This window comes from Bos indicus x Bos taurus, chromosome 29, assembly GCF_003369695.1.
Source record: "Bos indicus x Bos taurus breed Angus x Brahman F1 hybrid chromosome 29, Bos_hybrid_MaternalHap_v2.0, whole genome shotgun sequence".
Classification (NCBI taxonomy): domain Eukaryota; kingdom Metazoa; phylum Chordata; class Mammalia; order Artiodactyla; family Bovidae; genus Bos; species Bos indicus x Bos taurus.
Window position 1 is genome coordinate 22,732,412 of NC_040104.1, and position 17,014 is coordinate 22,749,425.

The window sequence follows — 17,014 nt, forward strand, 5'->3', positions numbered from 1 at the left end:
CTGACTTTCAAGGGTTAAGTACTTGCTCAAGGTCTCCCAGAAGTTTATGTCTGTCTCTGGGCTGACTACGTGAACTATAGGCATCTCCCAGACTGTCCCAGAGTCTCTTATCTTCCTTATCTTCTGGATTACCACCCCACCTCTCCCTGGGAAATGGACATGAGACACTGCCCCCCATGAAGTTATCTTCCTTGTCGCTTTTCTCTACCTTTAGCCTCAGAATGCCTGTGCCCTGAGATCTCAGCCCTGGATTTCTAATCCACTCTAGCAGTGGGGTAGGGGTGAGGGGTGTCATCTGGAAACAAAGGAATTGGGATTGGGATTGAATGGTTCACTAGAGGCTTGGAATTAAAGGAACGAAACTCCTGGAGTTACAGTTAGGATTACCTCTAAGAAATCCCAGACTAGGGTTTGAGGTTAGAGTCAGAGGTTATGACTAACGGGTCAAGGTCATAGAGTCTCTCTCCTCTGGTCTCCTCCCAGTTCTCCAAGGCCCTGAAGGCCGGGCAGGAAGCATCGGTTTCCTCAAAGCTGCTTCCCTCCTGGGGCAGAGTCTCGGTCACAAACAACCACCACCAGCCCGCCCCGCCCCTCCTTCCCCCGCCGCTGTGAGCTCAGAGCAGTAGGGCCAAGTGCTGCGGACCAGGTCAGAGCCCCGCGAGCAGCCATGGGCGCTGGAGGAGCGCGCCTCCTCGGGGTCCACTGGGCCCTGCCTCTCCTGCTCCTCACGGGTGAGTACCGCCGGGCCTCCCCGCTCCTAACCCGCGCACCCCTGATCCAAGGCCTGGCCGAGGCAGGGGAGGCCCTTACGCCTCTGTTTCCCTTGGGCAGTGGGGGTAGCAGAGACAATGGTGATGATGATGGTGGTGCTGTTAAGTGCGAGACAGAGAGACAAACAGACTGAGAGCTCCATGGACCCTCACTGCGTGCCACGTGTGCACACTGGCCCTCTCGCCTCCCTCCCAGCATGTTATCTAGGAGCTTATTTGGAGGTGCCAGCAGGACAGCACAGCTTATACTCTTGACCGAAGACCGGTCCTTCTCTATCATGGACGGTCGTCCTCTTTGACTGATGGCATAGCTTCGGGAGGGACACACACAGAGTGGTGAGGGAAGAAGGGGACACCAGCCTAGCCAGCCAGATCAGCTGAATCAACCCTGGGGTGACAGATGTCATAAGCAGATCACCCTCATGTCCCCAGTATGTTATTTGGGAACTCATTTTCAGACACGAGGAGGCAGATGAGACATGCAGGGGTTTGGGGGCCCTACTGGTAGTTGGACTGGGCCCCACCTCCTTTCCTGTCCCTAGGAAGCATGGCCCAGGATTTCCCACCCCAGATTCTAGTCCATCCTGAGGATCAGCTGTTCCAGGGCCCTGACCCAGCCAAGATGAGCTGCCGGGCCTCAGGTCAGCCACCTCCCACCATCCGCTGGTTGCTGGACGGGCACCCCCTGAGCATGGTGCCCCCAGACGTTCACCACCTCCTCCCTGACGGAACCCTCCTGCTGCTGCGGCCCCCTCCCCGAGGACGTGCCCACGACGACCACACCCGATCCACGGACCTGGGAGTCTACACCTGTGAGGCCAGCAACCGGCTGGGCACGGCAGTCAGCCGGGGCGCGCGGCTGTCCATGGCTGGTGAGGCCTGGGTGGGGAGACTTGGGAGGGGATGGCTGGGTGCGGGGCGGTCCTAGGTGGGAGACCTGGGAGGTGGGGCTCTGAAGAGTTCAGCACAAGGCAGAGCCCAAAGGTAGGTGATATAAAGCAGGTCAGAAGTGCCAAGGTGGGGCCCGGATGGAAGGGCTGGGGCCTGTTGCGTGCCAACGCTCTGTCCTCCCCACAGTCCTCCAGGAGGATTTCCAGGTCCAGCCTCGGGACACAGTGGCTGCAGTGGGCGAGCAGGTGCTTCTGCAGTGCGAGCCGCCCTGGGGCCACCCAGAGCCCACTGTCTCATGGTGGAAGGATGAGAAACCCCTGGCCCTGCAGTCAGGGCGGCACTCGGTGAGTGTAGCCCCTTCCCAAACCTCATCCTGTCCGGGCCACAGCTGTGCACACCCGAGGTCCTGACCCACTCCCCCCGCCCCAGCCCCATGTCTCCTGCAGTATTTGAGGAAGGGGCGGCCGTGAGGCCTTAGGCCTTCCTCCGCACGTGGGAGACTTCTCAAGACACCTGGTCCTGACAGGTGTCCCAGGGCTCCCTGCTGATGGCAAGAGCAGAGAAGAGTGACGCGGGGACCTACATGTGTATGGCCACCAACAGCGCAGGACAACGGAAGAGCCGGGTGGCTAGGGTGTCCATCCAGGGTAAGGGGAAGGCGGTCAGCTAACGCCAGGGCCAAGGTGGGGGGCACCAGTCAGCATGGTGCCCTCTGGTTTGGGCTGGGGTTAGGCGATGTGGGGGTTCGACCCAGGATCAGGGTCAGAGTGGTGGGGACCTCATCTAGAGGCAGTTCCTCCATCCGAGGGCTTCCCTCATAGCTCAGTTGGTAAAGAATCTCCCTGCAGTTCAGGAGACCCAGGTTTGATCCCTGGGTCGGGAAGATCTCCTGGAGAAGGGAATGGCAACCCACTCCAGTGTTCTTGCCTGGAGAAACCCATGGACAGAGGAGCCCGGTGGGCTACAGTCCATGAAGTCGCAAGAGTCAGACACGACTGAGCTGCTAAATCATCATCATCCTCCATCTGAGGATAGACATTGGAGAGCTCACGACGGGGGCAGTCTGGGAGTTCTGGCTCCTCTGTGGCTGAGGGATGCTCCACTCTTCAATTTCTTCCCTCCGACCTTTGAGCCCATCCCCACCCTGTGTGCTCCCAGAGCCCCGGGACTACAAGGAGCCCCTGGAGCTTCTGGCTGTGCACATTCAGCTGGAAAACGTGACCCTGTTGAACCCAGACCCCAAGAAGGGCACCAAGCCTGGGCCAGCTGTATGGCTCAGCTGGAAGGTGAGGCCCGGGACCTAGGGGTGAAACAGTCACAGCTCCAGAAAGGGCTGCTCACAAGAGCCCTGAGTCCTCCCTGCCCTCCGTCTTCCAGGTGAGTGGCCCCGCTGCACCTGCTCAGTCCTACACGGCCCTGTTCAGGACCCAGGCCGCCCCTGGGGGCCAGGGAGCCCCGTGGGCAGAGGCCCTGCTGGCTGGCTGGCAGAGCGCAGAGCTTGGGGGCCTCCACTGGGGCCAGGACTACGAGTTCAAAGTGAGACCGTCCTCCGGCCGCGCTCAGGGCCCCGACAGCAACGTGCTGCTCCTGAGGCTGCCTGAACAAGGTCAGGAATGGATGCTTCCAGAACCCAGTGGTATACCCCCCAGCCCCTTTCTATCCCTCTGTAGTCAGGAGGAAGAGGAATAGTGGCTTCCACTCCTGGGCCCCCTCTTGTCCTGGCTCTGAAAGCAGAGCTGAGAGAAGCTCTTGTTCTTGTCAGTATGGCTGGAACCTTATGTCCCCAGTCCTGCTCTTTTCCCTAGAAAGAGATTCCTGAGGATTCCTTCAGCATTCCTGACAGTTTGTCTCCCTGCCCTCCAGTGCCCAGTGCTCCTCCCCAGGAGGTGACCCTAAAACCTGGCAACGGCACTATCCTTGTGAGCTGGATCCCACCACCTGCTGAAAACCACAATGGCATCATCCGTGGCTACCAGGTACCCCCCACAAGCTGACGCACCCCTCCATGGTGTTGCCAAGACTTCCCTCTTCCCTGGCTCTGGGCACTAAGAAATGGCACCTGCAGAGCAGGGACTCTCCTGTTTGCCAGACACTGCCAAGCGCTTACCCACATGACCTCATCTCATCTCACAGTCTCTCCTGGGTTGTTATCCCCAGTCTACAGACGTGGAAAGTGAGACCAGGGTCACAAGTGCGGGAAAACAGAACAGGACGAAACCAGGCTGTGACTGACTCTGTTTCTAAGGCAGTGGTGCCAGCGTGTGATTCCTGGACCGGCAACATCAGCATTGTCTGAGAACTTGTTAGAACGCAGATCCTTTGGTCCGTTGACAGGCTTTGTGGGTCAGAATGTCAGAGATGGGTCTGGCAATCTGGATTTTAACAAACCCTCCAAGCGATCCCAAATCATACTGATCTGTGTGAACCACTGGTCTAACACCTACTTCGGAAGATTGCTTTTGTCCCTCCTCTGTCAGTCTAGAGAGAAGTCTCACCCGCTTTGTAGGGGAGAAGGAAATAGGAAGGGTGGGTGCATGTGGGGGTGTCTCCAGGTGAATGCTAGGACAGGGTGGCCACATACCCAGAATCTGATCTGCAGGTGAAAGGGCTTAACTGCTGTGATGGTTTTGGAGGGGGGCAAGCTCACCTCTGTTTGTGTCTCAGGTCTGGAGCCTGGGCAACACCTCATTGCCCCCAGCCAACTGGACTGTGGTGGGTGAGCAGACCCAGCTGGAGATTGCCACGCGCATGTCAGGTTCCTACTGCATACAAGTGGCTGCAGTCACTGGCGCAGGCGCTGGGCAGCCCAGCAGCCCTGTCTGCCTCCTATTAGGTGAGGACAGTGCCCTCTGGCCCCACCCAGACCCATCCAGGCCCCCTTTCCACCATTCTGTCTCCCCACTCATGCTTCCAGCTCCTTCCCCCTTGTCTGCCCACCTTCATTGCCTTGTCCTGAGCTCAAATTCCCCTACAGAGCAGGCCATGGAGCGAGCTGCCCAGCAACCCAGTGCGCACAGCCCATGGACCCTGGAGCAGCTGTGGGCAGCCTTGAAGCGGCCAGAGGTCATTGCCAGCGGGGGTGTCGTGCTGTGGCTGCTGTTGCTGGGCATTGCCGTGTGCATCCACCGCCGGCGTCGAGCTGGGGTGCGCCTGGGCCCAGGTGAGCAGGTGACGAGCACTCGCAGGTGGACTGGCTGGCCTTTCCTGGGTCCCGCCAGAATGCAACAGAGCTTTGGGCCAGGTGCTGGAGACTCTGGGCTGACCCTTCCTCCTGCCCTCTCCCAGGTCTGTACAGGTACACCAGTGAGGATGCCATCTTAAAACACAGGTGAGACAGGAAAGGGGCAGAGGTGAGGGAGGGGCCGAGGGACAGTGGAGCTGGGACAGAGAACTCGCTGAAGCATTCTTCTCCCCTGCATGCTGTGTCTGACTCCTTGCGACTCCACAGACTGTAGCCCACCAGGCACCTCTGTCCGTGGGATTCTCCAGGCAAGAATACTGCAGTGGGTTGCCCAGCCCTCCTCCAGGGGACCTTCCCAACCCAGGGATTGAACCCACGATTCTTACATCTCCTGCATTGGCAGGCGGGTTCTCTACCATTAGCGCAACCTGGGAAGCCCCGTCTCCCCTACTGCCAGGCAATTTGTCATCCTAACACCTGAATCTCCCCTGAACTTCAAGTGAGAATTAATTTCTCTTTCATTAATGTCACTATCACACCATCTGACAGGTAAGTAACTGGCCCCACCCAGACAAGGTTACATGGCCAGTACCTGCCTTCCGAAGCCCTAATCTGGTGCTCTTGTTACTGAGATCTCATTAATACTTACTGCACTCTCCTGCTGGATGGAGAATAACTAGCACGGGAGGACCAGTCTGATTTCTAATTCTCTCTGTACATCCAGCATCTACCTAGCAGTACCTTTGAGTTCAGCAATCACCTACCGCCATTGAGGCATCTTTCTTTCACACTAATCCACCCACAGTTCCAGCAGAGGGCACTCTGTCCCTATGTGATGCTTCTTATCCTTGTTCTCAATAACCCTGCCCGCCTGCAGGTATCCATCCATCTGCTCTGAGTGCGTTTGGCTGCCAGAGCAAGTCTCCAGTTATGAGACAAGACGCTAAGAAACAAAACATCCTTTTTTTTCTCCTATTGGCTGAGTTTTGCACTAAACCATTTCACCTCTGCCCACCTTCTCCTGCTCCTTACCTCATTAGAGTTCATCTGAGAGATTTCACATTCCAGATCTGCGTCTTTCCACAGGAGTGTATCAAGCACCTATTATGGGCCAGCTCTCAGGCTCCCATTTTGCTGTCAGTTTCTCAGCCCAGAGCAAGGTTCCATGCTGGCTGATAACTGTGTTCCTGTGTTGCTCTGTGCTCCCTGGTCTTTCTCTTCCAGCTACTTCCTGGGCTTAGTCTGCGCCTTCCTGAACTTTCCCTGTCTCCCCTGGAACATCATCCTTTTCCTCAAGGGAGATTCCATTCTGATCACCTTGTTCATTCATTTCTTTAGACGAGTCACTGTCTGCCAGGAGAACACTCAGTCTAGCCGAGACAGGCACACGCGTAAATGCAATCCCGAGCTGGGAGTGCAGAAACAGAAACATGTACAAGGAGTACATGTACAAGGAGTACAAGGAGGGGGCTGGGTGGGGAACCACGGGAGGAAGATTTCACATCTCCCCTGACTGCAGATGTAAAATAGCGAGCTGGTGGGAAGCTACTATAAAGCACAGGGAGCTCAATTCAGGGCTCTGTGGTGATCTAGAGGAGTGGGAAGGGGGTGCGGGGGAGGGAGGTCCAAGAGGGAGAGGATATATGTAAGTATATGGCTGATTCACTTCATTGTACAGCAGTAACTAAGACAACGTTGTAAAGCAATTATATATTTTTAAAAACACACAAAAAAGTTAAAGCTGAAATAAAGAGGGAAGGCAAAGGGAATAGCAAGAAATAGCCTGCTATTTATAGGGAAAGACAAGCCTTTTGGTTGGGCTAGGGCCTCTGGTATAGGATGGGTCAAAGCAAAAGATAAAGCTGAGGAGCTGGAAGCTAGGCCAACGAGGGCCCTGTTAGCCACACTAGGCAGCTGTGCTCCATCTTTGTACATGGGGAGCCACTGAGGGTTTTAGGCAGAGAAGTCCTTTGGTCTGATCCCCGCCGGCATGGCGCCCCATCCAAAGGGAACCAGGCTAGAGACAGAGAAGCCAATATTCAGGTAGCAAACTCCTGCACTGCTGGCTGAGTGATCTCTCACTTCTTCATCTCAGCTTACAGCATCAGCCTTGTAAGGAAGGTCTTACTGTTGGAGGAACCAGGGCTTAGAGAGGCTAATAGACTGAGCTGGCCCAGGGTTGCACAGCTAGGTGGCACCAGATCTGGCTCCCGATGTGTATTCTTTCCATCTCAGCACACAGCCATCTGTCTGTGATACCTCCCAGCTCTGGGGCAACTTGGACGTCCTCTGATCTCAGGATAAGAAAGGGGCGCTGCATTTGGGACAGCAGATCAGAGATCTTAAGGAGTCTGTGGGGGCCTGAAAAGCAGTGAGAATAAAGCTGGTACCACCATCTACTCTACCGTTTCTGCTACCTGCTGAGCTCAGGTCTTGACCAATCACGTTTTCCCTCCACCTGCTTCTCTGCCCCGCCCCCATTGTCCAGGATGGATCACAGCGACTCCCCCTGGCTGGCGGACACATGGCGCTCCACCTCCGGCTCTCGAGACCTCAGCAGCAGCAGCAGCCTCAGCAGTCGGCTGGGAGTGGACCCCCGGGACCCGCTAGACGGTCGCCGCTCTTGTGAGCATGCCCTCCCCCAGGGGTGGGGGTAGGGGGCCTAGCAGCTGAGCGGGGCTGCTGGAGAAAGGGGGCCATGGGTGGGCTGCATTCACCATAATCCCTCCTGTCATTTTTTACCGCAGTGATCTCCTGGGATCCCCGAAGCCCTGGGGTGCCCCTGCTTCCTGACACCAGCACTTTCTATGGCTCCCTCATCGCCGAGGGGCCTTCCAGCCCCCCAGCCCGGCCAAGCCCCCAGGCCCCAGCTGCCAGGCGGCTCACACCCCAGCTGGCCCAGCTCTCCAGCCCCTGGCCCAGTTCAGACAGCCTCTGTGGCCGCCGGGGCCTCTCTTCCCCGCGCTTGTCTCTGGCCCCTGCAGAGGCCTGGAAGGCCAGAAAGAAGCAGGGTAAGGATGGGGGGATGCACGCAGCCTGAATCAGGGTTTACGGGGCACGGGAGCCTCGGTGCTAGTCGTGGGCTGCCCTCCACCCGCAGTCTGTCCTAATGGCCACCTATTACCGCGCACCCAGACAGGAGTATGCTGGCCTCAGTTTTCCTTTCTTTCTTTCTTTGGGTCTTTGTTGAGCCACGCAGGATCTTCTTTCATTCATGCGTCATCTTTGTTGCTGTGCACGGACTCTCTGTCTCTAGCTGTGGAGTGGGAGCTTCAGTAATTGTGGCCAGTAGGCTTGGTTGCTACGAGGCATGTGGGATCCTACCTCCCCGACCAGGGATCAAACCCATGGCCCCTGCATTACCAACAGATTCTTAACCACCGGACCACCAGGGAAGCCCTAGGCCTCAGATTTTCTTTACACGGGGCTCTTGCTTGGGTTTTGCACACCAGCAGTGAGTCCTGTTTCTGCAGTCAGCTCAATTCAGCGAATACTGAATAAGCATCACTAGGGGTGGGATAGGGCTTAGGGGAACACAGTGATACTAAACAGAATCCTTGCTCTCTACCAGCTCCAAGTCTAATGAAAGTGCCTGACCAGCACACGGGTAATTCTAGAACCTGGAGCAGTGTGACCAGTGCTAGCACGAAACCTCAGGCTTGCACGACCTCTGTACTATGTAATGTGTACATATGTGCTATGCACCATGTACGGGTCCTGCCCAGGTACTGACTCCCAGCTTGCTTCCCAGAGAATGAGCATTTCCTTTCTGTCCAACTTTCTCCTGACTTCTAGCTATCTGCTTTGACTTTCCAGAGAGAAATAAGTACAGTCTCTATTTCTTCAGCAACTACTCTATGTTAGGTGCGTTACTCATATTTGTTATCTCATTGAATCCTCACAACATATTGGCGAGGTGTTATTTCTCTAATTTTACAGATAAGAGGATCAGAATGGGGTAGCTTGTTTTAAACCCTACGTCGGTAAGCTGCAGATCTCAAATTTGAAACCAGAATCATCTGCTTCCAAAAGTTACTTTGAATCTCTCTGGGAGCACCCCTGGGGAAACTGTCCTCTCACTGACTCTGTTTCTCCATTTCTGAACCCTGACTTCACTCTCCACCATCTCCATGAGCCTCCTGTACTGATTAGTAAGATTTATAAACATTCAGCAGCCAGTTTTGTTAAGAGGATATAATCCAACTTTTATCAAGATAAAGATAGATTTAGAGTAATTAAGGGCTTGGCCAATATCCAGAATTTTATGACTCTAAATATTAGCGAAGCTGGCATCCTTTCCAGCTTTGCCTCAGAGCTATTGCATTAGAAATCCTCTGTGATCATGAAATATCAGCTAAAAAGAGGTTGCATAAATCTCATTTTTAAAGTAGCTTTTTCATGGATAACCACACTGATTTGAATATAATGTATGTCCTACTTGAAAACATAAATGCTAGCCCCAAAAGAGGAGCAGTTTCCTATAGTCAGTTGTTAAGAAAGGTTCCCATTCTGAGACGAAGTTTCCTAATCTCACTTAGAGATTTAGGTCCTCATCACACCCCTTTTCTCCATCTTCCGGCTCCACGCCATCCCTGCTCCAGGATGGGGTCAGCATAGTAACTCCCTTGCGCTCGTGGGCAACAGCAACAGCCACAAGGTCTCATCCAGAGGGACTTCCTTTGTGGTCCAGCAGTTAAGACTCTGCACTTCCATTGCAGGGGTCACAGGTTCAATCCCTGGTTAGAAAGCTAAGACCTCACAGGCCACGCAGTACAGCCTGATGGTGGGGGAAAAAAAAATCTCATCCAGAGGCATGGAGCTCCTCTACTGCTGTCATCTAGTCCAAAAGTCTGCTGATTCTTTGTCTTCGAACGCTGACAGTCTCTCTCAGTGCCCCTCCTTGAGCTGCTTATTCCTTTTTCTTATTATCTGACCTTAGTTGGGTTTTTTTGCCTCTGTACTAATAGTCTGAAAACAGCTGTCTCATCCATTATGTCAGATTCTTACTTCACTTTGCCAATACATATTTGAATATCCTCGTTAAATAATTCACTCAAATATCTATCGCAATTCAGGTATACCCAACAAGATTCCACCTCACTTTGATAACATTAGTGTATAGTTTAATTCAAATAATATTGACACTGCTGCTGCTGCTAAGTCGCTTCAGTCATGTCCGACTCTGTGCGACCCCATAGATGGCAGCCCACCAGGCTCCCCCGTCCCTGGGATTCTCCAGGCAAGAACACTGGAGTGGGTTGCCATTTCCTTCTCCAGTGCATGAAAGTGAAAAGTGAAAGGGAAGTCGCTCAGTCGTGTCCGACTCTTAGCGACCCCATGGACTGTAGCCCACCAGGCTCCTCCATCCATGGGATTTTCCAGGCAAGAGTACTGGAGTGGGGTGCCATTGCCTTCTCCAATATTGACACTAAATTCAAGTACTTCCAAGCAAGGTGGAAAGCAGGTTTTTTTTTGGGGGGGGGGCGGTGGTTACCAAAAATCCTTTAGAAGAAATAAAATGAGCTGGGATAAATACAGCCTTTTCCTTCACCTTCCACACAAATCAACACCAACAGCATGTGCCACCACTTGTGAGCTTAGGCAAGAAGCCAGGCCCAAGACAAGACAAAGCTGGTGAGAGTGGGGGTTGGAGCACTCAAAGCTGGCCTCCAGGACTCCCTGGGTCATACAACAATTAAAGGAAATGAGTAAAAGCTAAACCAGCCAAAGTACAAGAGGAAACTCTGGTGGAGGAAGTCTAGCCATTGTGTGAGTTTTCGGCCACTGTACATGGGTTTCTAGGGCCCAGGTGGATCCCTGATGAATGCCTTGTCCCACTTTGAACCTGCCCATCGTGGCCCCCACATCTTTTATATTAGATTGACGAGACAGCTCTGTGTCGAGAGTCCTGCTGGTCTCTGCTCCCCTTTCCTAACTGGGCTTTTGATCATGTGGCATTAACCTGAAGGCTATTTCTTTTCTTCTTTGACTGATGTTCTAGTCCAGGTCTTGGGGAAATCCCTTCCTTTTATCACTCTTTCTCTTCTGGCTTAAACTTAGATCATTTTGATTTTGGCCCAACGAAGTCATTGCACACAGTCGGGGCTATTGTACTGCCACGATTTACTCAGAGCCCGGTCTCCTAAGTGGCCATGTGGGCCTGATGGTAGCTGCCATCTCATACGTGATTCTTCTCACCTTGTGTTTACACCTGCACCTCTAATATCATCCATCCATTCACCCATTCACTCAACACGTATTGAACGTCCACAGGCAAGGCATTGCCCACCTGGGTGAGAATAACACACTGTCCTACTCTAAAGTTCCTCTTCCCACCAGCTGACTCTCTCCCATCACACCTGGCTGGTCTGGGGCTCCCATCTTTTGTCTTCCTCATTCAACTCAACTTGAGAGCTCAACTCCTCTCTCCAAGTGAGAGACACCAGGTTTATCAGGACAAGACTATCCAGAGCCAAGTGAAATATATACCATGTGAGAAGTGGAAATGAACAGATTCTCTTCAAGGAAAGAAAGAGGATTTGCCTTTACAGAGTCAAAATTCATGAAAGTAGGAGGTAGTGATGAGAGGGTACAGAGATCAGGAAATTGTCATGTACACAGTAGAGAGGTGTTTTTTTTTTTAATTTTTAAAAAATTTAAAAAAATTATTTATTTGGCACCAGGTCCTAGCTGCAACATGTGGGATCTTTTATTATAGTTGCAGCCAGCTCTTAGTTGCAGCATGTGAGATCTAGTTCCCTGACCAGGGATCAAACACGGGCCCCCTGCATAGGGAGTGCAGAGTCTTAGCCACTGGACCACCAGGGAAATCCCCAGACATTGTTTTTAAAACTATCAGATGCCAGCAACTTTCCAATCTGTTTTCAATTGCTTGGTAAAACCATCCTTTGGAGTGGCTGCTTACAAACAAAACAGGCTCAGGAAGGTTGATGCATTTATTTGAGGTCACACAGCTAATACTCGGCTGAGCCAGGCTATGAGTCAGGTGATTTAACTCCAAGCCTTGTGCTCCTTCCATTATTATATCACAGCTGCCTGGATGGAGGGAGATTATTCTCTCTTGTTTCTAGATTCAGAGAAAAGCTTAAGTGGATGATCAGGCTGAAGACAGAGCCTATGGCTGGGATCTGAAAGGCCCACCTTGATTGGCCACCAGCTCCGCAACTCTTTGTTTTGCAGAGTTGCACCAGGCCAACAGCTCCCCACTGCTCCGGGCCAGCCACCCTGCAGAGCTCTGGGCCTGCGAGTTGGGCAACAGAGGCTCCAAGAACTTTTCCCAAAGCCCAGGTGAGTGGAGGGCCCTGGGAGGCGAATGAGGGAGTGAGGCGTGGTGTGGGGCCCACCAGCCCCTCCATCTGGCTTCTCCTGTCCCTGAGGAGGCTGGCTCGGTGGGGGGTGGGGACAGACAAGCTGCGGCCTGGGGGCAGTGAGGGTTCTGCAATCTGACGCCCAGGCTCTTGTTCCCCAGGAGCTGTGCCCCGTGCTCTAGTGGCCTGGCGGGCGCTGGGACCACAGCTCCTCAGCTCCTCCAGTGAGCTGATGACTCGCCCTTTGCCCCCAGTACCCCTCGCTCCCCGTGGACCCCCCACTCAGAGTCAACAGACCCAGTAAGAGGGCCTGGGGTCAGGAAGCAGGGCGGGGCACTGGGGATGTGGGAGGTGTTTGCTGAGGGGGCTGGGGGAGGGGTGGCAGGGACCGGAAGAACTGCACTAACCATCCTGCTGTCTTACCCCAAACAGGCACTCGGGGGAGCCCCCAGCCCCCACCTCCCCTCCACCGCCAGCAGCCCCCGTCCCCGCCCTCATTCCCTCTGGTACCCTCCACATCTCCAGCCCCCAGGCCTCTTCCCTCTCTGGTCCCAGCCCAGCATCCAGCCGCCTGTCTAGCTCGTCGCTGTCGTCCCTGGGGGAGGATCAGGACAGCGTGCTGACCCCTGAGGAGGTGGCCCTGTGCCTGGAGCTCAGTGAGGGTGAGGAGACCCCCAGGTGAGTGGCCGGAGGGGAGCCAGAGGATACAGATAAGCTGGAGACAGGAGTGTGCCTTCCACTTTCCTCACTGGACTGTTTCTGCCCCTGCCCAACAGCATGCCATCTCCCCTTTGACCTCTCCCTAGGAACAGTGTCTCTCCGATGCCAAGGGCGCCTTCCCCTCCCATCACCTATGGCTACATCAGCGTCCCCACGGCCTCAGACCTAGCGGACATGGGCAGGCCTGGAGGAGGTGTGGGGTCCGAGGTGAGGGGCTTGCTGTGCCCACCTCGGCCCTGCCTCACGCCCACCCCCAGTGAGGGCTCCTTGGCCAATGGCTGGGGCTCAGCCTCAGAGGACAACGGCCCCAGCGCCAGAGCCAGCCTGGTCAGCTCCTCCGATGGCTCCTTCCTTGCTGATGCCCACTTTGCCCGGGCCCTGGCCGTGGCTGCGGACAGCTTTGGCTTTGGTCTGGAGCCGAGGGAGGCAGACTGCGTCTTCACGGGTATGTGAGATCACTGTCCCCAACAAAGAGTCGAAGTATCCTCACCATCGTCACTATGTCCCAGCCCCCAGGCCAAGTGCCTTACTACATACATTCAGCATTAGCAGCGGCTCTCTGAGGAATATTCTTTATCATTCTTTTCCAAATGAGGGAACTATAAGTCCTATAGGTTTATTAATTTGCCCAAGATCACCCAGAACAAGGATAAACTGTGCAAGTTAAAAGCCCAGAGGCAGGGACTTCCCTTGGTGGTCCAGTGGCTAAGACTCCATGATCCCTGTGCAGGGGTTCCAGGTTCAAAACCTGGTCAGGGAACTAGATCCCACATTCTGACCCAACCAAATAAATAAATATTTCTTTTTAAAAAAGGCCCAGAGGCAGCCAATTATATGGTCCATACAGCTACCTCTAGGACCTTCCTCTTACCAAATGCGGGGTGCATGAAAGGTTGCCCTCCCCAGCCCAGTGACAGATTCGTCCACTGTGGGAAGTTCTGTTCTGTCTCTTACATCCCGCTGAGCTGTCAAAGCCTTCCTCCTCTCCCATCTATGGCTGGGTGAGGTGATGCTGGGCTCCCTGTTTCGTGTGTCTAGCAGGTTGGGACCATCGTTCCCTAGTCAATGGCAGGTAGTGAGGGCTTCTGAGGCCCCTTCGGTGTTCCCTTCCTCAGACATATATCCCCTAGACCTAGCTTTCAAACCCTAACTCTACATTCTTCCCCCTAAAAAAGCAGTCAGGATTGTGGCGAACAGGAGAGCAGGAATTACCTAGGACAGAAAGCCAGGGCCAAGCTGGGAGGAGAGAGTTCAAGCTGTTCTCTCGAAGAAATCAATGAACGTTTTCCTTTCCCTGGGGCGGAGTACCCTGGGGATGTGTCCACTGGGGTGATGGACCGAGTGGGGCTGGGTTATGTCTAGGGTCGAGTGTATGCCTTAAGCAGCCCCACATCTTCTGCCCTAAACTAGTCCCCAAGACTGAAGGCCAACCCTCCACAGAAATCTCTACCCTCCCCAACAGATGCTTCGTCACCTCCCTCCCCCCGGGACGACCTCTCTCTGACTTCCACCCTTTCCCTGACCCCGTGGGAGTGGAGGTCAGACTGGTTGGAGGACATTGAGAAAAATCCTACCCAGTGGCTGGGAAGGGGGCTGCCTCCCTGGCTGCCTGAAACTCGGATCTCTTCCCAGAAAAGTCAGCTCAGCTCTCCTGTGCCCAAAGCTGGCGGTAAGTGTCTGGTTGGCTGATGCAGCGATCCATCTTGACTGAGGGGTTTTATTGTGGTTCGGGGGAGTCAAGAGGGGTCTGGAAGGAGCGATAAGGAGCAGGGGGGGATAACTCCACCCTCCTTCAACTTCTCCTAGACTCCTCCTGAGCTGACCGCCCGACTGCCAAGATGAGAACCAGACCTTCCTCTCCCATCAGCCACTGGCCGGGGCTATGGACTGCGGCTCTTGGCCTGTGCTTCGCTGCAGTTGGGGGGTCCACCTTGCCTGGCTTCTGGCATTCTCCCTTCCGGATTGTGGGAACAAATGAAAGCAAAACAAAACAAGAACAAAGCGGACCTGCAGCCTCCAGGAGCAAAATGTCATCTCTACCTGGCTTGCAGCCCTTGCCTTTCCCTCTGCTCCATCCATGCCCACAGTCAGGTCATTTTGGCCTGAGAGGCAGCCCTAAATCCTGTGTGTTCCCCGCTCCACCCCTGCCTGGGTCACAGGAAGTGGGGGAGCCAGACGTCTTCCTGGAGGACAACACTGGCTCACGGGAAAGGACTGTGGAGCAGGGAGCGTCTCAGGGCCTCCTCTCAGCCTTTTCCGGTCCATTCCCGGTCTCGCCCCAACCACACTGTGAAGGGACATAAAGAGGGGCTCCACTGAGGCAGTGAGGCCCGGCCTCGGCACCAAGGCAAAGGGTTCAAGATGAATCGAGGGAGGAAGCTGAAGTGGGACAAGTGTGGGACAAATGCACCCTCCTGACACTGTTGTTACTATGAGTTGTCACTGAGGAATTTGATACCATAAAGCTGCCATGACTTGAGTTCTGTGAGATCGCTCCGTGGAGCACCATATCCTGCAGAGGGTGCCTGGGTTAGAACAGCACCAGGCATTCACTAATCCTCCGGTGTCGCTCCTTCTGTTCTGTTATCCAGGGGAGAATTACCTGCATCTTTCAGATTTTAAGCAGAATCCAGAAAAGGCAGGGATGAGGGTGTTTCCAGGTTCTGCGGGTCTTAGCAACTCATCCCGTGAAGATGACTCCTGCTTTCAGGAATCCCAGCGCCCAAGACCAGTCCCAGATAGTTTCTTAAAATGTACGAAGTAGCTCCATTTCACGAAAGGTAGGAACCACCTGTAATGGTTGGCTGGTGGACACCCTTCAAAGAACAGGACAGAGAAATGGAGGAGGAGCAGTACCTGCAGAGCCTAAGCCACAGAAAACCATCGGAGGGCAGGCAGGGCTTTATCCTCCTCTCTTGGAGGGAAAGGTCAGGGGCAGAATCCACACGCTGCGAGCATGCTATTCAGCACGACCAGGGTCGTGATCTCAGGATGAGGACTCAGTGCCCCGCCGGATACACATCCGTTCCACTGTCTGCTTTTCCTTTTTAGGATTTTGTTTTAGTTTCCTGGTCAAACCCCTTTTGAAAACATGCCAACTTCATATGGCAGAGCACATGAGAAAAAGAGATTTGTATGCACTTCGGTCAAACTGGCAGGAGAGGTCAAAGCTTGGGGTTGGGGGTCAGCGGTCATTCCCTGAGAGCCCCGGGCAGTCACTGAGCAATACCCAGGTCTATGCAGTGAATGGTGCGGACCGTGGGATCAGGAGTGATGGCGACTACGGCATTCGTGGCCAAAATTTTCTTTTTTTTTTTTTTTTATTTGGTTGCGGCAGGCCTTAGTTGTCACATGTAGGATCTACTTCCCCGAGCTGGGGTCGAACCCCGGCCCCCTGCATTGGGAGAGCGGAGTCTTCGCCACTGGAACACCAGCGAAGTCCTGTGGCCAAATTTTTTTTTTAAATTTCTCTGCCAGCCTAACCAATTACATATGAGCCTAATCTGGCTAATCGGGCTTCCCAGGTGGCACTAGTGGTAAAGAACCCCCCTGCCAATTCAGGAGACATAAGAGACGTGGATTTGATCGCTGGGTCGGGAAGATCCCCTAGAGGAGGCCATGGCAACCCACTCCGGTATTCTTGCCTGGAGAAGCCCCCCGACAGAGGAGGCCGGTGGCCTACAGTCCACAGGGTTGCAAAGAGTCAGACACAACTGAAGCAACTTAGCACACTAATCTGGCTAAGAGGTGGCCGTCTGTACCTCTTTGTGAAAGGGTGAGGATGGGTGTCTGAAAAAGCCTGTTTTTCCTTCTTGGCCAGGACGCCCCCTTGAACTCCTCCTTTCTTTGAATTTTGAAAGATTGTTGTTGTTGTAAAGGGCGTATTTCCGGATTGTGGAGGAGGGCGCCAAGGGAGGGGCTCTGGGATGGTGGGACGAGTTTCTCGAGGTTGCTTATGTGGAAAGTCCCTCTGGTGGTAACTGGGGAGACAGTGGTTCAGCTCCTTCTGGAGGTAGGACAGGTGGCATCTTAGCCCTGCCCTCACCTAGTGCTTTCAGCTGAAGGATTTCAAAGGATACACACCCGCTCGCAGCCCCCTTCCTCCCTACGTCCTGCACAAAACC

General features: G+C 54.1%; 1 protein-coding gene across 2 annotated transcripts; it reads left to right on the plus strand.

Moving 5' to 3' along the window:
* Nucleotides 1-554: 554 nt before the first annotated feature.
* Nucleotides 555-15,369, plus strand: ROBO4 (roundabout guidance receptor 4). 2 transcript variants are annotated; one of them, XM_027531777.1, is made up of 18 exons: nucleotides 555-731; nucleotides 1,313-1,642; nucleotides 1,848-2,005; nucleotides 2,188-2,308; nucleotides 2,820-2,947; nucleotides 3,039-3,267; nucleotides 3,525-3,637; nucleotides 4,326-4,494; nucleotides 4,636-4,821; nucleotides 4,947-4,989; nucleotides 7,331-7,467; nucleotides 7,590-7,853; nucleotides 12,043-12,150; nucleotides 12,332-12,470; nucleotides 12,603-12,848; nucleotides 12,977-13,335; nucleotides 14,353-14,559; nucleotides 14,697-15,369. In XM_027531777.1, exons 1-18 carry the CDS (start codon nucleotides 668-670, stop codon nucleotides 14,705-14,707), a joined length of 3,012 nt encoding a protein of 1,003 aa, XP_027387578.1. In that variant the 5' UTR covers nucleotides 555-667; the 3' UTR covers nucleotides 14,708-15,369. The 2 variants fall into 2 exon arrangements, with proteins under 2 accessions (XP_027387578.1, XP_027387579.1); XM_027531778.1 differs by having other exon boundaries at nucleotides 629-731; nucleotides 1,317-1,642.
* The last annotated feature ends 1,645 nt before the right edge of the window (nucleotides 15,370-17,014 follow it).

What these genes read in the sequence shown, in the direction of transcription:
- ROBO4 (XM_027531777.1), top strand. Translation starts at nt 668, where the DNA reads ATGGGCGCTGGAGGAGCGCGCCTCCTCGGGGTCCACTGGGCCCTGCCT. An exon ending in GCTAGACGGTCGCCGCTCTT is followed by an intron (nt 7,468 to 7,589) that starts GTGAGCATGCCC and finishes TTTTTACCGCAG; the next exon opens with TGATCTCCTGGGATCCCCGA. An exon ending in GAAGGCCAGAAAGAAGCAGG is followed by an intron (nt 7,854 to 12,042) that starts GTAAGGATGGGG and finishes TTTGTTTTGCAG; the next exon opens with AGTTGCACCAGGCCAACAGC.